Consider the following 24825-nt stretch of genomic DNA (forward strand, 5'->3'; position numbering starts at 1 on the left):
GTCGGCTCACTGAGGGAGAGGGAAAGAGAGACACAGACTTCTGCTTCTGCTTTTAAAGAGGTTTTCCCACAAACAAAGTTAATTTCAAAGTTGATTTTAATCAATAGATCTTATAATAATAATTTATGCAATTGGTTGTGTTTAAAAATAATGTTCCTGTGCTGAGATAATATTATATGTGTGTCCCTGCTGTGTACTGTGTAATGGCCGTGTCTGACCGTACAGGGACATAGTCTGATCATACCACAGCTCCTGGGCTGGGGAGGATGCAAAAGAAAGTATACAGTTAGCACAACAAGGGATCTAGGTGATTTTTTTTTTTGTGAGGTAAAACATTTCTTTGCCTTTGTTAAAAAAATATTTTACCTCATAAAAAAGATATGTGGTGATCCCGTGCTGTAATGTTTGTATACTATAGCAGGAGAGTGGGAGAGTGAGAGAGTGGGAGAGTGGGAGAGTGAGAGAGTGGAAGAGTGGGAGAGTGGGAGAGTGGGAGAGTGAGAGAGTGGGAGAGTGGGAGAGTGAGAGAGTGGAAGAGTGAGAGAGTGGGAGAGTGGGATAGTGGGAGAGTGGGAGAGTGGAAGAGTGAGAGAGTGGGAGAGTGGGAGAGTGGGAGAGTGGGAGAGTGAGAGAGTGGAAGAGTGAGAGAGTGGGAGAGGGGGATAGTGGGAGAGTGGGAGAGTGGGAGAGTGGAAGAGTGAGAGAGTGGGAGAGTGGGAGAGTGGAAGAGTGAGAGAGTGGGAGAGTGGGAGAGTGGGAGAGTGGGAGAGTGGAAGAGTGAGAGAGTGGAAGAGTGAGAGAGTGGGAGAGTGGGAGAGTGGAAGAGTGAGAGAGTGGAAGAGTGAGAGAGTGGGAGAGTGAGAGAGTGGGAGAGTGGGAGAGTGGAAGAGTGAGAGAGTGGGAGAGTGGGAGAGTGGGAGAGTGGGAGAGTGAGAGAGTGGGGGAGTGAGAAAGTAGGAGAGTTAGAGAGTGGAAGAGTTAGAGAGTGGGAGAGTTAGAGAGTGGGAGAGTGGGAAAGTAGGAGAGGGGAAGAGTGGGAGAGTTAAAGAGTGGAAGAGTTAGAGAGTGGGAGAGTTAGAGAGTGGGAGAGTGGGAAAGTGGGAGAGTAGAAGAGAGGTAGAGTGGGAGAGTGAGAGAGTGGGAGAGTGGGAGAGTGGGAGAGTGGGAGAGTGGGAGAATGGGAAAGTGGGAGAGTTAGAGAGTGGGAGAGTGAGAGAGTGGGAGAGAGAGAGAGAGAGAGACTTAAGGGTGCTTTACACGCTGCGACATCGCTACTGATATATCGTCGAGGTCACGTCGTTAGTGACGCACATCCGGCGCCGGTAGCGACATCGCAGCGTGTAAAGCCAAGGAGCGTCGATCAACGATCGAAAAATCGTTCAAAAACGGTGATCGTTGACACGTTGCTCCTTTCCTTAATATCGCTGCTGCCACAGATACGATGTTGTTCGTCCTTCCTGCAGCAGCACACATCGCTGTGTGTGACACCGCAGGACCGACGAACATCTCCTTACCTGCGTCCACCGGCAATGCGGAAGGAAGGAGGTGGGCGGGATGTTACATCCTGCTCATCTCCGCCCCTCCGCTTCTATTGGCCGGCCGCTTAGTGACATCGCTGTGACGCCGTATGCACCTCCCCCTTGAAGGAGGGATTGTTCGTCGGGCACAGCGGCGTCGCAGAGCATGTATGTGCGTGTGACGCTGCCGTAGCGATAATGTTCGCTACGGCAGCAATCACACAATATCGCACACACAATGGGGGCGGGTGCTATCATGCGCAACATCGCTAGCAATTACTAGCGATGTCGCAGCGTGTAAAGCACCCTTTAGTTACTATCCCAAGCAATGCTGGGTACTACAGCTAGTATAAGATGAAGTTAAGACCTATATAAATGTGCACTGGTTTTCATATGCTTTACTGTTTTCTATTACAAGAACAAAATGTTGTATATTTTGAAAAATAAATTCAACAACAACCTGATTAAAAAAGGGAGAAATTTTTAAGTTACGGATCTTGGTGCTTAGTTTTTGAAAGTCTACAGTCATCGGAAAAATGAATACATCAAGGTTTAATATTATTCTATCACAATGATGGAGCCAAAGGAAATCGGATCAGTCCGAGCGCTCATCCCTGTCTTTTTTACATATGTGCACGCAAATGGCTCAGACCGGCCGCCCTGGATCCTAAGCAAATTAAGAGAAACCTGCAATCTCGGCATATTCAAGAAGGTTAAACAGAGTAGGTCAGAGCAGTCTGAAGGCAGCAATCTCTAAAGTGCTATTATTCAGTACAAACAGTTCTACGTTGCGAGCGAGGACGGTTCTGTGTGAGGTACAAACAAAACAAGCTTAAAGCCTTCACTCTAAATATCTTTCAATTTAATATCACCCTGGGAAGAACAGGCAAACCAAGGAGACCCAGACGTTCGGAGGAAAACACTCATGATTAAAAGTACTTTCCGTTAAGTATTCAGGTCTTGTATCGCTTTGTCGTGAACATTGAGATGTTGTGGGAAGTCTTATGAAGTAGACGGCCTTCAAGGGAAAATTACTGAGCCTAACATTAATGGCTAATTATGCTGGAAAAGTCTTTACTATTACATCAGAGCTATAGGGGGTGATGAGCTGGCGGAGTACCCAAGCCCGGATGGTGCATAAGGGGCCCAAATACTGTACCATTCTACTACATAAGAATGGCATTCAGCAGGTGAGAGCCCATGAGCTTTATGTGATACCTCAATGTAGCACTTTAAATTTCAATGAATACACATGATGAAAATAAATCTCACCTGTCACTACTTCTGACAAGTCTGTGTTACTAAATACCTGTATTCTGCGTGAAATTAGAATTCTCTACCATCTACCGTGTTTCCCCGAAAGTAAGACAGTGTCTTACATTCTTTTTACCCCCAAAAGTGCCACTATGTCTTACTTTCGGGGTATGTCTTATATTGGAAAAAATCCCACAGCAATCGTAGCAAGTCTCCATGCAATGTACCGTATGGGGACTTGCCGCGATTGCGCCCTAAGTGTACCGCAAGTTAAGGAAACTTAACCACCAGCGGCTGCACATGAGGGCACTGAGTCTGCTTGATTTTGTATGTTGTCCATGGTCCTGATGGACCACGGACAACATTACTGCAACATTTCAACATTTCTCGGTAGCCGAGCGTTCAGCTGAGCGCCCGACCGCCGGCATGTGTCAGCTCTCAGCTGAGCGCTAAGCCGCCGGCATGTCAGGGCGCTCAGCTGAGCACTCGGCCGCCGGCATGTCAGGGCTCTCAGCTGAGCGCTTGGCCGCTGTAACTGTACTGTAAAGAAGAAAAAAATAAATAAATTTTTTACTACGTCTTACTTTGGGGGTACGTCTTTAGCCAACCCCCCCAAAACCCCCACTACGTCTTACTATCGGGGGTGTCTTACTGTGCCATTCCGCTGTTATTCCCCCATAGAAATGTATGAACGATAGGTACCACCATTCCCCTTGTCAAAGAGGCGCATCCCTGCAGAGTCTGACACCGGAAGCATTGATTGGACAGTCTGACAGTGTTTAGGGGCAGGACTCTGTTAAAGTAAGGAAGTGTCATGACTGTAGCGGGACTCCCATGGGGTTAAGTCTTGTAGGAGGGGCTTGCTCGGTGGTGCCTGGTTCCGCAACTCACACCGCTTTATTATGGTGTGGACTCCACCAGAACGCCGCCAGTAATATTTCTGCCTCTGCTGCGTGCAACTGTTCCTGTGAGAAAAATCCCCACAAATCTCTGGAATAATGGGAACCAGTGTAGGGATGAGCAAATCTAAACTGTAAAGCTCGAGGTTCGTACCGAACGCCTTGTGTCCAGGGCTCAAACTTGAACATGGACGCCCATGTCTGAGTTTGGAGTTCAGATGCTGTTTAGATGAAGAATTAGGCTATGTGAGCACGTTGCGTAAATACATGCAGTTACGCTGCGTTTTGTAGCGCAGCGTAACTGCATGCGTCCTGCGTCCCCTGCACAGTCTATGGAGATTGTGCAGGGGCCGTGCGCACGTGGTGTTTTAGAGCGCAGTGCTTCGGCTACTGCCGAAGCGCTGCGTAAAAAGAAGTGACATGTCACTTCTTTCCTGCGCTTTGCCGGCAGCTCCTGCTCTGTCTATGGGAGGAGCTGCAGGCAGAGCGCATGGAATCGGCTTTCACTACGGACATTTCTGCAGCGATTTAAAGCGCACATGTGCTCTTCAGATCGCTGCAGAAATTTCTGCAGTGACTGTACGCAACGTGCGCACATAGCCTAACATTGTTTGAAAGACTGCAGTGCAGCCAATCAACAATCTTTCAGCATAGAGAAAATGTCTGAATGCTGCTGTGAACAAAATATATATATATATATATATATATATATTTTTTTTTTTAAATAACTTGGTGTCCCCCCTATTTTTGATAACCAGCCAAGGTAAAGTACAAAGCTGTGGGCTGCAGCCCTCAGTTGTCTGCTTTACCTTGTCTGGTTATCAAAAATAAAGGGGATAGCACAACATTTTTTAAAAGTGTCGATATACAAATAATTTTTAAAAATGGCGTGCGCTGACCCCTATTTTTTGATAATCCACCAAGATAAAGCAGACAGCTGGAGGCTGGTATTATTACACTGGGAAGGCCTATGGCTATTTGGCCTTTACTAGCCTTAAATTAACAGCCCACAGCTGCCCCAGAAGTGGTGCATCCATTAGATGCTCCATTTTAGGCACTTTGCCTAGCTCTTCTCGATTGCCCTGGTGCCTTGGCAATCAGGGTTATACTTTTCTGGGGTCAATTGTGAATTGACAGCTGGCATCAAGCCCAGGGGATGTAAAGAAGAGTTGTCTATCAGACACCCCCGTTACTGGGGAAGTGTAAAGTTAAAAAACACACATATCCACTTGAAAAAAAATAGTTTATTTGAATAAAGACTCCCCACACTATCTCTCTTTTACCAATTTATTAATGTAAAAAAACCTCAAAGTTCCGACGTAATTCAATGGTGTAATGTTGCGTCCAAAATGTGTGTTGCGATCTGGCATTGGTCCAAATGGCATGAACATCTGAAAGAGCCCTAAGTTCCAATGGGTAAACATTGGGACTAAGACAATTTGTGGTCTTTGCCTTGTGTCCTGCATTTTTCACCTGTATTTACCTCTGCACACTTTATTTCTAATGTTCAGTTGTATCTGAGCTAGCGGGTGGATAGAAGCTGCTATGAAGTCTACCATACACAGCACACATAGAGATATGAAGGGATTCTGCTCCCCTGTCTGTAGCATATGTGTAGAAGAACCAGCAGTGTAGAGGACATTGTACAATAGTACTGAGCAGGGTAGATGTAAATACAGCTCTGGATGATCGAGAACGCTTTCTAGAAAATAGCATTTCCTTTGTGTCTGTCTTTTTTTCCTGCAGCTGTTTTCCCCTCCCCCTCTCTCTACATAGACTTCTATGGGCAGCTGTAATCTGATCCCACAAAGACCAAGAAGGTGCTCAACGGTTTTTTAGAGTGGATGATGGAAGGTAACTAATGAAGTGGCTCAAAAAAGGAAAAAGAAGGAAGCTTTCTAGAAAATAGCATTTCCTTACGTTTGTCTGCCTCTTTTCCTGTAGCTGTTTTCCCCTTCCCCTCCTTCTACATAGACTTCTATGGGCAGCTGTAATCTGATCCCACAAAGACCAAGAAGATGCTCAACAGTTTTTTAGAGTGGATGATGAAGGGGAACTAAAGAAGTGGCTCAAAAGAGGAGAAAGAAGCAAGCTTTCTAGAAAATAGCATTTCCTTTATGTCTGTCTGCCTCTTTTCCTGTAGCTGTTTTTCCCTTCCCCTCCCTCTATATAGACTTCTATGGGCAGCTGTAATCTGATCCCACAAAGACCAAGAAGATGCTCAACAGTTTTTTTTAGAGTGGATGATGAAGGGGAACTAAAGAAGTGGTTCAAAAGAGGAGAAAGAAGCAAGCTTTCTAGAAAATAGCATTTCCCTTGTGTCTGTCTGCCTCTTTTCCTGTAGCTGTTTTCCCCTCCCCCTCTCTCTACATAGACTTCTATGGGCAGCTGCAATCTGATCCCACAAAGACCACGAAGGTGCTCAACGTTTTTTTAGAGTGGATGATGAAGGTGAACTAAAGAAGTGGCTCAAAAGAGGAGAAAGAAGGGTGATTTCTAGAAAATAGCATTTCCTTTACGTTTGTCTGCCTCTTTTCCTGTAGCTGTTTTCCCCTCCCCCTCTCTCTACATAGACTTCTATGGCCAGCTGTAATCTGATCACACAAAGACCAAGAAGGTACTCAACGGTTTTTTAGAGTGGATGATGAAGGGGAACTAAAGAAGTGTCTCAAAAGAGGAGAAAAAAAACAAGCTTTCTAGAAAATAGCATTTCCTTTGTGTCTGTCTCCCTCTTTTCCTGCAGCTGTTTTCCCCTCCCTCTACATAGACTTCTATGGGCAGCTGTTATCTGATCCCACAAAGACCAAAAAGGCGCTCAACAGTTTTTTAGAGTGGATGATGAAGGGGAACTAAAGAAGTGGCTCAAAAGAAGCAGATTTCTTCTATTGATTTATGAAAAGTTTTTCTAAAATGACAGGGACCAATTAAAGAAGCAATAAATGAGGGATTCCTCAATCTTTGCTCCAGTGCATACGTAATGTGAACCAATCAGTGGTTTGGTCATAAGTATCGTATAAGGAAGATGGTAATAACTGTATTTCTAGGCTGAACCTCATGGAGTGATTGATCATATGTAAAATGGGCTGTTTGCGCACCGTACAGATGCCTCATTACTAACTATTTTCAGCCTCTTTGAGAGCTAAATAATTCCGTGATGCATCATTGAACATTTAGTCGCTTCTACAGCAGATGGTTTCAAGGGTCCATCTGCTCACGGCAATGTTTTGAACAAGACCCTTCCACCTTCAACGAAAGGGTTCTTTAATACTTGAATGCGTCGTCCGTCTACAGGTGCGGGATCCGGAATATCTCACCGAGAGAACCAGAACACAGAACCGACCAGAAAGTGACGAGGGATTTTATCTTCTTAGTTTGATTTTTTTCCCTCTGTTTGTACAGAACACAAACTTAGATCTGGGGAAAAAAAACTCTATATAATGTTTACACTTATTGAGACTTTTTATTGTTTTCTTTTTTTCCCTTCTTGTTAAAGCGCACCAATCACCAGGATTTTCCTATATAATCTAAAGCCATTGCTATATTGGCACTATCAGGCTGTAGTCGTCAGCTCGGATGTAATGTTTTAGAAACAAAAGCAAGTAAAGTTTGTAAAATAAGCAGCCTTTTGATTAGCAGCAGCTGCCGATCAGTTGATAGCTGGGGTGGGTTTTCATAGTGATTCCCACCTTCATGCCTGTTTTTCCTCCCACCATTCTGTTATTTATGCTAATTCTATTATAGAAGCGTTTTACTAAGTGGCTAGAAGGACCTTTGCTGATGTCATACCCATGTGACCAGAAGGGGCGAGGTCTCAGCCAACAGAAAAATAATGTTGCTTCCTGGTATCAGCTATGTTGGTTGAGGCCCCGCCCATTCAGCTCACATGGGTATGACATCAGCACAGGTCCTTCTAGTCACTTAGTAAAACACTTCTATAATAAAATTAGCATAAATAACAGATAGGGGGAGGAACAACAGGCAAGGAGGCAGAAATCACTATGAAAACTCACCTCAGCTACCAGCTGATTGGCAGCTGCTGCCACTCAAAAAGCTGCTCATTTTACAAACTTTATTTGCTTGTGTTTAAAAACCTATACTTCCTAGCTGAAAAGTATAGGTATGTATAGAATCAGCCCATAGTGCCAGTGTAGCACTGGCTTTAGGTTATATGGGAAAATCCTGGCGATTGGTACTCTTGTGGAGGTCACCTGAGCTGTAGTATGTTTGTTTAAATGTAATAAGAATATCTGTGTATATAAATAATGAAAATGTAGTTGTATAATTATCTGTCTGTCTATGTAGCCATTGCACAGACTTATAGTATAATTCAAAGTTGTATAATCATGAAGGAGTTAACTAAAGATGAAGCCAGAATGTGAAGCTGTAAGAAGTGTTATCAGTAATGTTCACATAGAAGAAATGTACGGGAGGGCAGGAGTGTGATGTGAGAAATCGGGGACTGAAAGCACTCCTTGTTAGCTTCAAGGTTATTCATGCTTACGGTATAATTGGATCTATCTTATTAAACTAGTTCAGTTGGTGACGCTGGCTGAAAAGAGAGCATGTCTGTGTTCTTTGTCTTATATACATTGATATATATATATTGGCACCGATACACAGCCAGCTAATATGGCATCGTCTCTGGATATCCCAAATGAGGACTCCATTAGCAGTCTTCAATGCAAATTCCTCCCTTGACACTCTTTAAAATGTATGGTTTTGAGAGGTTATATAACCATTAAAAGCTGAGAAACAAACATTCCATAGGCTTTATCTTTGCACAATTTATTTTAAAGCACCACTACAGAGATTTTTCTTTTCTTCAACGTTGGAGTGGTGCTTTAAATGTCAGCCCCCTGTAATATACTCATCTTCCAGTGCCTTCACCTTATACCAACACCGCTGCGGTCACCTATCTTGTGCCCATAATGTCTAGCTGCACAGTATTCAGAAGTTACACTACTAGCTCCCAATGTAAGTCTATGAGAGCCAGATTGGGCAGAACGAGGCTCTCATAAGCGGGCTTTACACGCTGCGATATCGGTATCAATATCGCTAGCAAGCGTACCCATCCCTGTTGGTTGTGTGTCATGGGCAAATCGCTGCCCGTGGCACACAACATCGCTTACATTTGTCACACGGACTTACCTTCCCTGCGATGTCGCTGTTGCCGGCGATCCGCCTACTTTCTAAGGGGGGCGGTTCGTGCGGCATCACAGCGACGTCACACGGCAGCCGTCCAATAGCAGAGGAGGGGCGGAGATCAGCGGCCGGAACATGCCACCCACCTCCTTCCTTCCGCATTGCCGGTGGATGCAGGTAAGGAGATGTTCGTCGTTCCTGTGTGATGTGTGATGCCGCAGAAACGAGGAACAACCTGCGGCATGCCCCACCAACGATATTATGAAAAGGAGCGATGTGTCAACGATCAACGATTTTTGACGTTCTTGCGATCGTTGATCGTTGCTCCTTGGTGTTACATGCTGCAATGTCGCTAACGACGCTGGATGTGCGTCACTAACGACGTGACCCCCGACGATATATCGTTAGCGATGTCGCAGCGTGTAAAGCACCCTATAGACTTCTATTGAGTTGTGGCCTCAGGAGCCCTTGAGTCATATACTCACCTTATACTGACGCTGCTCCGGTCCCCCATTTTGTGCCCACACTGTCTGGCTGGTCGGAAGTCAGACGTTACGTTACAAGCTCCCAATGCAAGTCTATGAGAGCCAGATTGGCCAGAACGAGGCTCTCATACACTTGTATTGATTTGTGACCTCCGACGAATCACTGGAGCTGTCGGCAAGTTATAAATCACAGGAGACTAACCGGAGAGGCGGCGAAAGGTGAGTATAAGATGGGGGTCACTGGACTTAGCTTTAGAGCATCACTCCAGCGCTGAAAAAAACAAACCTGTGGAGTAGAGATTTAAAATACATTAATAGCAGACGCTCTAAAAGGGACCTGTCAGGCAGATTTTTAGACCTCAAACTAACGTCATCTTCGTAAAACATCTGAAATGTTGGTGACGTCCATATCTTTTATATTATAATCCCCTTCTAAGTTTTCCAATGAGCTCACAAGTGCAGCTCTAGAAACCTCTCACCCTTTTTGTTTTATCCCTCTTTTCTGGGACCAATTTCCCCTTCCAAGATCTTGCGCAGGCGCCATCATTTATGGGGGGAGGGCACATATAATAAAGCGTAATAATAATAATAATTAAGAATAAGGCACAAATAAAAACTTGACAAAAAATATGCATAAATGCAATAATGAATGTCTGAGAGAGACCTCCTTGTCACACACTTATTTTAATCATTTTTTTTATTATTAAAAATGAGATGATTTTAATGTGTTTTTTAATGTATGTAAAGCGCTGTGGAATTAATAGCGCTATATAAATGAATAAATATTATTATTATTATGTGTTTTTTTCATGCGCTTTTTATGTTCAATCTCTTTTTATTAAAGTTGGTTTTCATTATTACAAGAATTTCATGCACTTTTTAAATCCAAGGCTATGTGCACACGCTGCAGAAATTGTCTGCATCAAATCTACACTTTCTGGCAGAAAAAAACGCCCCAAAAAATGCATCCAGATTTGGTTTGGTTTTAGTGCATTATTTTAGTGAAGTCAATGACTGGAAAACCTAAAAAATGGAGGAAAAAAAGCCTCAACAATTAACATGCTGCAGATTTTTTCTGCATTAAAATGAAAAAAAAAACAAAAAAAAACGCAACGTTGGCGCAGCACTTCAGAAATCTCAGACACTTTGCTGGCTTCAGGAGAGGAGTGCAGATTTCTGTGCAGATTTTGAAGAAAAAAACATCAAAAAACGAGACAAAAACCGCAGCGTGTGCACAAGGTCTTATACTACATTCTATGGTAAAGCCACACCTAGCGTATGTTAGGCTATGTGCACACGCTGCAGATTTGGTACAGAATTTTTCTGCATGAAATCTGCACCCTCTGGCAAACAAATGCACCAAAAATACATGTGTTTTGGTGCCTTTTTTGGTGCGTTTTTGGGCCATGCTTTTTTTTTAATGAAGTCAATGAGCGGAAGCCCTAAAAAACACAGGAAAAAAACACCCAACAATTGACATGCTGGAAAGTAGTTCTGCAACAAAATCTGCAAGGAAAAAAGCAACATGGGCGCAACACATCAGGCATAAGGATAGACATGCAGATTTGTCAAAAAACACATTAAAAAAAAAACGCACCATGTGCATACAGGCTACTGTTTCAAAGACACCATTGACCCATAACGTATCGAAAGTGAGCTAAAATGCTACAAATAGTAGCATTTTTAAAGTTTTTTATGCATTTTTTTGTTTTACTTATATCTAACATCTGCCTGTAATATTATAATAAAAAAAAATATGAAAAAAAACCCACCAGGAGCAAAGATTGGAAAAACAAAAACAACAGTTTTGCTTAAAAAAAATATAAAAAACAAATTAAAAACGCTACACATAAAACCAGGCTATGATAAAAAAAAAATCCTTTAAAAATTAAAATAGTGTACGAGAAAGAAAACAATTTCTTAATTTAATTTCTTGCTTTTTTTTATTCTTTATCTCCTTCCAAATTTTCCGTTTTATACTTAAGTATAGCTTTTTAATATAAAAATGACTAAGAATTGTATAAAGTTGACTCTTTTTCTCTTTCAATCTCTCAAAAAGATGATTCCCTAAAAAAAAAAAAATGAGTCTTAGTGTCCTAAAGTGACAAAAACTTTTTAAAATAAACAAATCCGTTTTCTAAAATTCTCTGAAACGTTAAGAAATGTAAAATTCTATCTACTTATCAGAATGTTAACAGCTTATGATACAGTGTATATATAACCAGTTTAAAAAGAGATCATAAATACCCGCGTCTATTTCCCCCAAGGCTATTAGTTAAAAAAAATCACATGCCAAGTTGTATAAAAATAATGGGCACCCGAGTGCAGCGATACACTGACTTTCCCTGTCTGTACTCCAAATTGGTGACTCAGCTTTCAAGTTTGACAATCACCAGTGGCAAGAACAGTTGCCAAAATAAATCTCTCTCCTGTTCCTCCATGGTGCAATGTGGATGCACATATCTGGGAAGACATCACTACTGTAAAAATCCTGGACAACTCCACCTTTTTTTTCTCTTTATTAAAAAAAAAAAAAAAAAAAAAAATAATGGTATTGCGGAAAAACTGAAATAACAATAACAATAAAAAAGCTAAGAAAATAAAATAATAATCTTAAAAATCTAAAAATATACTGCTAACTACATTTGAAATCAGAAGTTTCCCTTCGCTCTCTATAAAGACACATCTGCAGGTTTTTCCCTCCGCTCTCTATAGAGACACATCTGCAAGTTTCTCCCTCCGCTCTCTATACAGACACATCTACAAGTTTTTCCCTCCGCTCTCTATAGAGACACACCTGCAAGTTTTTCCCTCTGCTCTCTATAGAGACACATCTGCAAGTTTCTCCCTCAGCTCTCTATAGAGACACATCTGCAAGTTTTTCCCTCCGCTCTCTATAGACACATCTGCAAGTTTTTCCCTCCACTCTCTATACAGACACATCTGCAAGTTTTTCCCTCCGCTCTCTATAGACACATCTGCTAGTTTCTCCCTCCGCTCTCTATACAGACAGATCTGCATGTTTTTCCCTCCGCTCTCTATAGAGACACATCTGCAAGTTTTTCCCTCTGCTCTCTATAGAGACACATCTGCAAGTTTATCCCTCTGCTCTCTATAGAGACACATCTGCAAGTTTTTCCCTCTGCTCTCTATAGAGACACATCTGCAAGTTTTTCCCTCCGCTCTCTATAGAGACACATCTGCAAGTTTCTCCCTCCGCTCTCTATACAGACACATCTACAAGTTTTTCCCTCCGCTCTCTATAGAGACACATCTGCACGTTTTTCCCTCTGCTCTCTATAGAGACACATCTGCAAGTTTCTCCCTCAGCTCTCTATAGAGACACATCTGCAGGTTTTTCCCTCCGCTCTCTATACAGACACATCTGCAAGTTTTTCCCTCCGCTCTCTATAGACACATCTGCTAGTTTCTCCCTCCGCTCTCTATACAGACACATCTGCACATTTTTCCCTCCGCTCTCTATAGAGACACATCTGCAAGTTTTTCCCTCTGCTCTCTATAGAGACACATCTGCAAGTTTCTCCCACAGCTCTCTATAGAGACACATCTGCAGGTTTTTCCCTCCGCTCTCTATACAGACACATCTGCAAGTTTTTCCCTCCGCTCTCTATAGACATATCTGCTAGTTTCTCCCTCCGCTCTCTATACAGACACATCTGCACGTTTTTCCCTCCGCTCTCTATAGAGACACATCTGCAAGTTTCTCCCTCCGCTCTCTATAGAGACACATCTCCAAGTTTCTCCCTCCACTCTCTATAAAGACACATCTACAGGTTTTTCTCTCCGCTCTCTATAGAGACACATCTGCAAGTTTCTCCCTCCGCTCACTATAGAGACAAATCTGCAAGTTTTTCCCTCCGCTCTCTATAGAGATACATCTGCAAGTTTCTCCCATCGCTCGCTATAGAGACAAATCTGCAAGTTTTTCCCTCCGCTCTCTATAGAGACACATCTGCAAGTTTTTCCCTCCGCTCTTTATAGAGACACATCTGCAGGTTTTTCCCTCCACTCTCTATAAAGACACATCTGTAGGTTTTTCTCTTCGCTCTCTATAGAGACACATTTTCAAGTTTTTCCCTCCACTCTCTATACAGACACATCTGCAAGTTTTTCCCTCCGCTCTCTATAGACACATCTGCTAGTTTCTCCCTCCGCTCTCTATACAGACAGATCTGCATGTTTTTCCCTCCGCTCTCTATAGAGACACATCTGCAAGTTTTTCCCTCTGCTCTCTATAGAGACACATCTGCAAGTTTATCCCTCTGCTCTCTATAGAGACACATCTGCAAGTTTTTCCCTCTGCTCTCTATAGAGACACATCTGCAAGTTTTTCCCTCCGCTCTCTATAGAGACACATCTGCAAGTTTCTCCCTCCGCTCTCTATACAGACACATCTACAAGTTTTTCCCTCCGCTCTCTATAGAGACACATCTGCACGTTTTTCCCTCTGCTCTCTATAGAGACACATCTGCAAGTTTCTCCCTCAGCTCTCTATAGAGACACATCTGCAGGTTTTTCCCTCCGCTCTCTATACAGACACATCTGCAAGTTTTTCCCTCCGCTCTCTATAGACACATCTGCTAGTTTCTCCCTCCGCTCTCTATACAGACACATCTGCACATTTTTCCCTCCGCTCTCTATAGAGACACATCTGCAAGTTTTTCCCTCTGCTCTCTATAGAGACACATCTGCAAGTTTCTCCCACAGCTCTCTATAGAGACACATCTGCAGGTTTTTCCCTCCGCTCTCTATACAGACACATCTGCAAGTTTTTCCCTCCGCTCTCTATAGACATATCTGCTAGTTTCTCCCTCCGCTCTCTATACAGACACATCTGCACGTTTTTCCCTCCGCTCTCTATAGAGACACATCTGCAAGTTTCTCCCTCCGCTCTCTATAGAGACACATCTCCAAGTTTCTCCCTCCACTCTCTATAAAGACACATCTACAGGTTTTTCTCTCCGCTCTCTATAGAGACACATCTGCAAGTTTCTCCCTCCGCTCACTATAGAGACAAATCTGCAAGTTTTTCCCTCCGCTCTCTATAGAGATACATCTGCAAGTTTCTCCCATCGCTCGCTATAGAGACAAATCTGCAAGTTTTTCCCTCCGCTCTCTATAGAGACACATCTGCAAGTTTTTCCCTCCGCTCTTTATAGAGACACATCTGCAGGTTTTTCCCTCCACTCTCTATAAAGACACATCTGTAGGTTTTTCTCTTCGCTCTCTATAGAGACACATTTTCAAGTTTTTCCCTCCGCTCTCTATAGAGACATATCTGCATTTTTTTCACTCTGCTTTTTATACAGACACATCTGTAGTTTTTTCCCTCCGCTTTCTATCGAGACACATCTGCAGATGTGTCTGTATAGAGAGCGGAGGGAAAAACCTGCAGATGTGTTTGTATAGAGAGCGGAGGGAAAAACCTGCAGATATCTCTTTATAGAGAGCAGAGGGGAAAACCTGCATATGTGTCTCTATAGAGAGCGGAGGGAAAAACTTGCAGATATGTCTGTATAGAGCGGAGGGAAAGACCTGCAGATGTGTCTGTATAGAGAGCAGAGGGAAAAACCTGCAGATGTCTTTTTATAGAGAGCAGAGGGAAAAACCTGCAGATGTGTTTCTATAAAGAGCGGAGGGAAAAACTTGTAGATGTGTCTGTATAGAGAGCGGAGGGAAAAACCTGCAGATGTGTCTGTATAGAGAGCGGAGGGAAAACCTGCAGATGTGTCTGTATAGAGAGCGGAGGGAAAAACCTGCAGATGTCTCTTTATAGAGGGCGGAGGGAAACTTCTGGTTTCAATTGTAAATATTTTAGTTTAAAATAAAAAAAATTGTGCGTGGGGAACGATTTTTTACTTTTGCATGCCAGATTAAAAAAGAGCTTTATCGTTGAGTTAAAAATTCTTGAATGATCAAATCAGAATTTTAAATTTTCAGTAGTACCTCATAGCAATTATGCCCATTTATTGTACCCCACACACAAATGCCCCCTGAGTTCCCACAAACATTATTTCCTCTTAACGCTATGCACAATGTCATAGTACCCCTTACAGTGGTAATATTCTCTTATTGTCCCCCGTATAATGCCATCCTAATGTCTCCATGTAAAAATCATCTCTATGAATCACAGTAATGCTTTCACATTATTGCTCCCCATGTTCTTTACATAGTAATTATGGCCCATTGAAGCACCACACCCAAAAAATTGTGCCCATCTTTTACCCTACACCGCAATAGTACCCTTTTGTGCTGCACTCAATAGTGTCACCCCATGATAATGTTTTGTGCAGGAGACACTACTGGCTGTTGGCCAATGCTGTACTACTGTGTACCCCGGATTCTAGACACACAAGTATTTTACACATATAACATTTAAATTTCTGAGAAAAAAAAATATTGCCTGCTTCATCCCATGCCATGTAATGGAAGTAATGTTTTTAGAGATCCATATGGTGTCTCAGGAAAAAAAATGATAGAACAACTATGATGTCCATATACAAAAAAATACTTGACTGTTTGGACAATCCCTACTTATAGAAACGGTCCTTTTCCAAAAAAAACCAAACAGATCAACAGGACCTGTAGAGGGCAAATAAGGCCTTACACAGTACTAATTCGTATCAGTAGGTTGTATATGCTGGACAAAACAGGTCCTTCAGAAGAGAAGAAGCTCTCATTCCCGTCAAATGTTGAAAATACTCTCCTTTCTCTCGAAGTGAAGAAGGCGCTCTCCACTCACTCCAAGTGTTGAAAATGTTCTCTACTCTTTCCAATCGAAAAAGATGGTCTCCAAGTGGAGAAGATGCTGTACACTCTCTCCAAAAAGAGAAGACACTCTCAACTTTGTCCAAATGGAGAGAGTAGAGAGCATCTTCAACAAGTGATGAAGATGCTCTCTACTCTCTCCAAGTGATAAAGATGTTCTCCACTCTCTCCAAATGCTGAAGATGTTCTCCACTCTCTCCAAGTGATAAAGATGTTCTCCACTCTCTCCAAGTGATAAAGATGTTCTCCACTCTCTCCAAATGCTGAAGATGTTCTCCACTCTCTCCAAGTGATAAAGATGTTCTCCACTCTCTCCAAGTGATAAAGATGTTCTCCACTCTCTCCAAATGCTGAAGATGTTCTCCACTCTCTCCAAGTGATAAAGATGTTCTCCACTCTCTCCAAGTGATAAAGATGTTCTCCACTCTCTCCAAATGCTGAAGATGTTCTCCACTCTCTCCAAGTGATAAAGATGTTCTCCACTCTCTCCAAGTGATAAAGATGTTCTCCACTCTCTCCAAGTGATAAAGATGTTCTCCACTCTCTCCAAATGCTGAAGATGTTCTCCACTCTCTCCAAAGGGTGAAGATGCTCTACACTTTCTTCAAGTGAAGAAAATGCTCTCTATACTCAATAAATGTTGAAGATGCTCTCCAATCTTTCTAAGTGATGAAGATGCTTTTCACTCTCTCCAAATAAAGAAGATGCTCTCCACGGTCCCCAAATGAAGAAGACTCTCTCCACTCTCTGAGTGAAAAAGTTGCTCTCTATTCTCTCCAAATGTTGAAGATGCTCTCCACGCTTTCTAAGTGATGAAGATGCACTCCACTCTCTACAAATAAAGAAGACACTCTCCATTCTCTCTGAGGCCTCCGACACACATCCGTGAAAAACACGCACGTGTGTTACATTCTGTTTTTTGGGTCCGTTTTCCGTTTTTAAGTCCGTTTTTATGGTACGCGTGGCATCCGTGTGAATTGCGTATGCTAGCCGTGTATGCATGTTGAATGTCCGGGTGTGCGTGAGATATGTAAGTGACATGTCCGCATGTTGCCCGTGTGAAATGTTCCGTGTGTGATGCACAATGACGTTGATACATGTCGGCTGAAAGCAGACAGCGATGCGCGATGAGAATGAACTCAGGTGAACTTCACCGAACTTCATTGTCATACCACGGCTCTGTCTGTGTCGTGTACTGATTAGCGGTCACCCGTGAAGGACTCACCGGTGACCGCTAATCTCCTGAGTGACTGAAGTGAGCAGCGCGATTAGCGCTGCCGTCACTCAGGTTACCCGCGGCTAGCTGGATCCTCCACCCGTGACCGCAACTCACCTATGACTTCATCGCTGTCACTCGGGCGACTTGCAGTCACAGTTGGAGGATCCAGCGGTGGCCGCGAGTAACCTGAGTGACATCATCGCTGATCGCGCTTCTCACCTCAGTTGCTGTGTGGAGCTGACAGGAGCAGCGGTGTTCTTCTGCAGCTCTTGTCACCTTCATGTTGCAGAGCTGGAAGCGACGCGGGACCTCCGTGAATTACACCGGACATGGATGGCTTTTTCGGGCTTAATAAATTGGTGAACGAGGGTATTTGTTAGTGTTTATTATTCCAAATAAAGGATTTCTTCAGGTGTATGTGTTTATTTACTGTAACTTACAGATTAATCATGGAAGGTATCTCGGGGAGACCCCTGACATGATTAATCTTGGACTTAGTGGCAGCTATGGGCTGCTGCCATTAACTCCTTATTACCCCGATTGCCAACGCACCAGGGCAAATCGGGAAGAGCCGGGTAGAATCCCAGAACTGTCGCATCTAATGGATGCGGCTATTCTGGGCAGCTGCTGGCTGATATTGTTAGCCTTCAGCCGTTTGACTTTACCCTGGCTGGTATCAAAATGAGGGGAACCGCACGTCGTTTTTTTTAAATTAATTATTTATTTATTTTACTGCTCGATATTGACATGCTCACCAGCGGCTGTGATTGGTTGCAGTGAGACAGCTGTCACTCAGCGTGGGGGCGTGTCTCACTGCAACCAATCATAGGCGCCGGTGGGCGGGGAAAGCAGGGAATATGAGATTGATTAATGAGCGGCCGACTTTTTCAAAATAGTAAAAGCCGCCGGAGTTTTTTTAACAGCTGTGCAGCGCCGCGCCAGTGATCGGGGAACAGTGAGTATGAGAGAGGGGAAGAGACCGACTGACAGACTGAGAGAGGGACAGACAAGACAGAGAGACCGACCGACGGACTGAGGGAGATTGACCGACATACACAGTAAAAGAAAGAATGACCGACATTGCTAGAAAAAAGCACAAAACATACACGGAGCATACGGAGATGCATCCATGTCACGTACGTGTGCTCATGGAGCCATAGACTTCCATTGGGTCCGTGTGTGCGTGTTCCGTGCAGAAAACGGACATGCTCAGTGCAAAACGGATACACATACGTATCACGGACACACAGACCGTATGAAATAACGCACGTGTGACCTCAAACATAGCATAACATTGGTGCACGTTTGTCCGTGTCTCCGGTATATATGGAAACGGACCAAACACGCATGTGTTTCACGGATGTGTGTTTGAGGCCTGAGTGATGAAGATGCTCTCTCCTCTCTTCAAATGTTGTAGATGCTCTCCACTCTCTCCAAGTCATAGTTACATAGTCAAATAGTTACATAGGTTGAAAAAAGACCTAGGTCCATCTAGTTCATCCTTCCTCCACCAGTTCTACATTTTGTCACTAAGTCATTTATAACCAACAATGTTGTGTGTAGTGAGGAAATCATCCAGCCCTTTTTTAAAAGCTGCTATAGTATCTGCCATTACTACCTCTTGTGGTCGGCATTTCCACAGTCTGACTGCTCTAACTGTAGAGAGCCCTTTCCTATTTAGCTGCCGGAATCATCTTTCTTCCATTCGCAGTGAGTGCCCCCTGGTCCTTAGTATTGTCTTTAGAAGAAATAAGTCATGTGCCAGTCCTTTATATTGACCACAGATGTATTTATACATATAAATGAGATCTCCTCTGAGACGTCTTTTTTCTAAGTTAAACAAATCCAACTTTTTCAACATCTCATCATACGGGCGGCCTCCATTCCTTGTAGTAGTCTAGTTAGCCGCCTTTGAACTAACTCTAACTTCTGAAAGCCAAGATGCTCTCCACTCTATCCAGGTAATGAAGATGTTCTCCATTCTCTAAGTGATGAAGATGCTTTTCACTCTCTCCAAATGAAGAAGATGTTCTCCAGTCTCTCTGAATATACAAGGTGCTCTCCATGCCCTCCAACTATTGAAGATGCTCTTTACTTTCTTTGAGTGAAGATGCTCTCCACTCTTTTCAAATGCTGAAAATTCTCTCCATTCTCTCCAAGTGATGAAGATGCTCTCCACTCTCTCCAAATGTTGAAGATGCTATCCACTCTCTCTAAGTCAAGATGCTCTCCACTCTCTCAAGTGATGAATATGCTCTTTATTCTCTCCAAGTCAAGATGTGCTTCACTCTCTCCAAATGAAGAATACTCTCCACTCTTTCCACTCTCTACAAATGTTGACAATGCTCTCCACTCTCTCCAAGTGATGAAGATGCTCTACACAGTCTCCTAGTAAAAAAGATGCTTTCCACGCTCTACAAATGTTGAACATGCTCTCCACTCTCTCCAAATGAACAAGACTCTCTCCGCTCTCTTTCAGTGAAGAAGATACCCTCCACTGTTTCCAAATGTTAACAATGCTATCCGCTCTCCAAGTGATGAAGATGCTTTACACTTTCTCCAAGTAAAGAAGATGCTCTCCACTCTCTCCAAAGAAGACGCTCTCCACTCTCTCTGAATAAAGAAGTTATTCTCCACTCTCTCCAAATGTTGAAGATGCTCTTCACTCTCGCCAAGTAATGAAGACACTCTCCACTGTCTCCAAATGCTGAAGTTGCTCTTTACTCCGTCCAAGTAAAGTAAATTCTATCTATCCTCTCCAAGTGAAAAACATGCTCTTCACGCTCTATAATGTTGAAGACGCTCTCCACTCTCTCCAAATGTTGAAAATACTCTTCACTTTCTCCAAGTAAAGAAAATGCTCTCCAGTCTCTCCAAGAAGATGCTCTCCATTCTTTCCAAGTCATGAAGATGCTCTCCATTACTTCCAAGTGAAGAAGATACTCTCCACTCATCCAAGTTAAGACGTTCTTCGCTTTTGTGATGCCCTGGACTAGCCAGGTAGTCACAAACATAACATCACACACACCCTCCCCTGGATAGTCTACATCAGTCAAACAAAATCCTTGTTGCCTCCTCAAGGGCCTGATGTCACACCAGGTGGGGCGGAGCCAGGCGGTTGGCCCCACCCACCGAGGAGTTCACAGGCCTGGAGGCGGGAAAAAGCAGTTAGAGTAGTTTTGTTCAGTTTGGAGTTCAGTGGAAGTGGAGTGAGGAGTTGAGTTTGGAGTGGAGAAACTGCTAGTGTCTGGGTAGGAGCCCAGGCACTGTCAGCAAGGTCGGCAGACGGTGGTGGCCGTCTGCAGGAGGTGGTGCAAGTCAGCGGAACCGTAGGACCGGGGACAGGCGGTGGCCCGCTGGTACCGAGCCGGGGAGCAGATTTGTACCAAGCACAAAGGCAGGGCCATTGGACCCCAACCAGGCTAGGAGCCGCCGACAACGGTCAAATCCGAAAGTGACCGGAACCCCAGGGGTTCCCTAACACCCAAGACCCGACAGAAGGCAACAGGCCACACAGTGAGGATAAAAAGCCACCGCCATAGGCTAGAGATCTAAGAGCCAGCGCCTGTGGGCAAAACGGGCTCCTTTGGTACATACACGCCGGGGAGCGGACTACCATTGGGAAACCATCGGAGTCAAGACATTCTACAAAGGTGCAGGGAAAGACAGCCACCATCAACCTGTCCGGGGAGAGAAAAGACACTGCAGCCGGCTGCGGGACCCGTCCATCCAGCCGTTTGGTTTACCAGAGACTCTGTGAATCTCTGCCTGAGTGAGTACAACAGTGCCATCCGGCACCGCGCCGCGCTGCCTCCGCAACCCTGCACCCCCACCTACCCTGCCTCCCCGTATCACCACAGAGCCTCGGGATCACCAATCCCTACCCACGGAGGGGGAACCAACATCCTAGCTGCTCCCTGCCATCACTGCCGGGATCCCCGTCACCAGCAGCGGTGGTGCCCATTATCACCACGATCCGTGGGTGGCGTCATGGACTATCTCCCCAAACAAACCACCCCCTTTTCACTCGTGGGCGAGGAGCGCTGCTCGAGTCCCCGGGTCCGGCCCACCGCTCGAGCCACCGAGCAGCAGCAGAAGCCCCGGACCCGAGCGTAGCGAGCGCGGCCCCTCCGCCCGCGACAACTTGGCGTCACGAACAGGATAGAACCAATCTACCTACCGGTAGAAGTGCGCCTTGCAGTCCCCGCCGGCGGCGTCTGGCCGAAAAATTTGAAGTTCCGCGATCTTTGGCGCGAAGATTTCCCGCTCGAGCGTCTTCCCCGAGCAGGGAGGGCGCGAAAGTGAGGCCCCGCCCCCAGAAGAAGGAAGTGCTAGAAAGAACCAAGGGGGGGCGGGTGCAGGTGTACCTGATGTAACCGAAGGTATAAAGAGCAGGGACGCCAGGACTCTGCTACACATCCGGTTCCTGGAAGCACAAGCGCTAGTATATCCGTCCCGTCCGGCAATGCTGAGATCCCGGAGCCCACGCCAGGAACAGCGGCGTGGGTGGAGGCCCGGACCGCGCAGATGTGCTGTGCTGCCGCCTGCAAGCCCAGGTCCGGTTCTTAATGGAGCGATGGGTGGACGAAATGGAGGAAGTAGCGGCGGCCGTGCGGAGACGCGAGGTGGAGACAGTGCTGGAGGAGCAGGTAAGCGACCCACGCCCTTGTGTCCTTGAAGGACCAGTCGCTGTGGCTGAGGGGTCCGGTCTGCGTCCGTTCACCCTGCTGCCTCCCCCGCCATCCACATCGGTTGTTGCTGCCCCGCCACTAGGTCTGCTGCCCCCAACACCGGTAGCGGAGTTCAACCCGTCCACCCTAGAGGACCAACCTCTAGGCGTTGCCCGTGAACGACCCGCACTAATCCTGCTGCCGTGGAAGATTCCTCGGGAGGTGCCCGTCCGTGAGAAGAAGCCGTCGGCCCCGGAATTGGCCGCACCCAAGAAAGTCCCAGCTCCGACAGTCCGTCCGGCTACGGAAGAGGTGGAAGTCGTGAGCAGGAAGGCCCAGCAGGTGAGGCCTGTTGTCCTTAAACCCCACGCCTCAGCTGAGGCTGCGCCGGGTCGCCGCTGCAAGGCAGCATTCCAGGCCGCGTCACCGCAGGACCCCTCAAAGAGGATACCGGTCGTGTCCGGTGTGGGGGAGGTCCAGCGGGACCCGACCCGAGCGCAGGGGCATGCAGATGCCCCTTACTGGGACAGAGAGCCAACCCAGCTGGGCCGCGAGATTGCCGCCAGAGAGCAGCAGAGGGCCGAGGTTCTGGCACGCACTATAAGAGAGAAGGACAATCTCCGCAATGCCACTTTCCGGGTTCGGGGCCCGATCTACGAGGGCTAGGTCAGACGGTTTGACCCTCAACGTGGATATGGCTTCATCTACGAACCGGGCCTGGAGGCCAAAATATTTGTGGCTCGCCGTGATGTGAACTCTCACCTTCCAACGGGCCACCCTGGTCGTGACCTGCAAGCGGGCGACTTGGTGACCTACACCCGACATTGCGGGGAGAGGGGCTGGTTTGCCCTAGATGTGAAGCAGAGGGAAGGCCGCGGTGTCCAGATGCGGTCCCAGTCCCCTCCCCCACCGTACCGTCTGGATGTAGAGTTGGAGGAGGCATATGAGGAAGGCGACGTCAAGTAAGGCAGCGGTTCTCCGTTGCAACCCAGTTGTCCCCGTTGGGACCATCAGCACCATGTTACCGTTTTAAGTTTTAATGAATGAATGAACACCAATTACCTGAATACGTCACCTGATTACCGTCCGAAAAAGAAGAAAAGTTGTCCCCGTGGGGACTTTACGTGTTTCCACTAACCCCCCTTCCAGAGACAAGGCTGAGAACTTACAGGCCAACCACGAACTTGTGGTCTTGTAAATAATTTGCTGGGCCGTGTTCCGTTACTGCCTCCGGAGAGGCAGATTGGAGGAAGGACCCGCAGCAGAGCAGGCTGGGGTCCGGCCACCAACAGGACCGATGGGGTCCCCCTAGACATGGGGTCTCCTGAAATGACAGCCAGGTGCGAGACACCGTACCTGTTCCCGCTCCCCTGGATAGTCTACATAGTCAAACAAAATCCTTGTTGCCTCCTCCAGGGTCTGATGTCCACACCAGGTGGGGCGGAGCCAGGCGGTTGGCCCCACCCACCGAGGAGTTCACAGGCCTGGAGGCGGGAAAAAGCAGTTAGAGTAGTTGAGTTCAGTTTGGAGTTCAGTGGAAGTGGAGTGAGGAGTTGAGTTTGGAGTGGAGAAACTGCTAGTGTCTGGGTAGGAGCCCAGGCACTGTCAGCAAGGTCGGCAGACGGTGGTGGCCGTCTGCAGGAGGTGGTGCAAGTCAGCGGAACCGTAGGACTGGGGATGGGCGGTGGCCCGCCGGTACCGAACCGGGGAGAAGATTTGTACCAAGCACAAAGGCAGGGCCATCGGACCCCGACCAGGCTAGGAGCCGCCGACAATGGTCAAATCCGAGAGTGACCGGAACCCCAGGGGTTCCCTAACACCCAAGACCCGACAGAAGGCAACAGTCCACACAATAAGGATAAAAAGCCACCGCCATAGGCTAGAGATCCAAGGGCCAGCGCCTGCGGGCAAAACGGGCTCCTTCGGTACATACACGCCGGGGAGCGGACTACCGTTGGGAAACCATCGGAGTCAAGACATTCTACAAAGGTGCAGGGAAAGACAGCCACCATCACCTGTCCGGGGAGAGCAAAGACACTGCAGCCGGCTGCGGGACCCGTCCATCCAGCCGTTTGGTTTACCAGAGACTCTGTGAATCTGTGCCTGAGTGAGTACAACCCTGCACCCCCAGCTACCCTGCCTCCCCGTATCACCACTGGGCCCCGGGATCACCAACCCCTACCCACGGAGGGGGAACCAACATCCTAGCTGCTCCCTGCCATCGCTCCCGGGATCCCCGTCACCAGCAAGCGTGGTGCCCATTATCACCACGACCCGTGGGTGGTGTCACGGACTATCTCCCCAAACAAACCACCCCCTTTTCACTCGTGGGCGAGGAGCGCTGCTCGAGTCCCGGGGTCCGGCCCACCGCTCGAGCCACCGAGCAGCAGCAGAAGCCCCGGACCCGAGCGTAGCGAGCGTGGCCCCTCCGCCCGCGACACTTTCTCCAAGGGAAGAAGATGCTTTCTCCAAGTTTTTGTACTATTATCCCAGAATTGTCCAATAGGGTGTCAAAACTAAGTTTTCTAAATTGGGCAATCCCATTGAGGGAAACTGGGTGAGACATTCACGTTATTGATCATATGTACAATGTGTAGAAACCAATTCATGATTTTGTTAGTAGAAACTAGGCCAATTCCCCTAGAAGTACTAACTCATTACTTAACCTTCAACTTTTTGAATAATTACTCGAAAAATCTCACAAATACATTGAACACTGCTGAGAACAAAACTTTTTGTAGAAGAATGGTAATACTTTATGATATCTCTCTCCACAATAACCACGGCATCTATCATTTTGTCAAGTAACTTGTTACTATTCTTTCAATTATGTTCAGCCATTTCTCTCAA

The 24825-nt window shown here is 45.9% G+C and overlaps 1 protein-coding gene across 1 annotated transcript in view; it reads right to left on the bottom strand.

Annotated features, from left to right (window-relative positions):
• LOC142297162 (uncharacterized) overlaps positions 1-19371 on the bottom strand; it is a 37829-nt gene extending 18458 nt beyond the window's left edge. Inside the window, exon 1 of the mRNA XM_075341434.1 lies at positions 19233-19371. Within this exon, the coding sequence (XP_075197549.1) occupies positions 19233-19371 (139 nt within the window). The remainder of the gene's footprint in view (positions 1-19232) is intronic.
• Between the last annotated feature and the right edge of the window lie 5454 nt (positions 19372-24825).

The sequence above is a fragment of the Anomaloglossus baeobatrachus genome, chromosome 3 (genome assembly GCF_048569485.1).
Source record: "Anomaloglossus baeobatrachus isolate aAnoBae1 chromosome 3, aAnoBae1.hap1, whole genome shotgun sequence".
NCBI lineage: Eukaryota > Metazoa > Chordata > Amphibia > Anura > Aromobatidae > Anomaloglossus > Anomaloglossus baeobatrachus.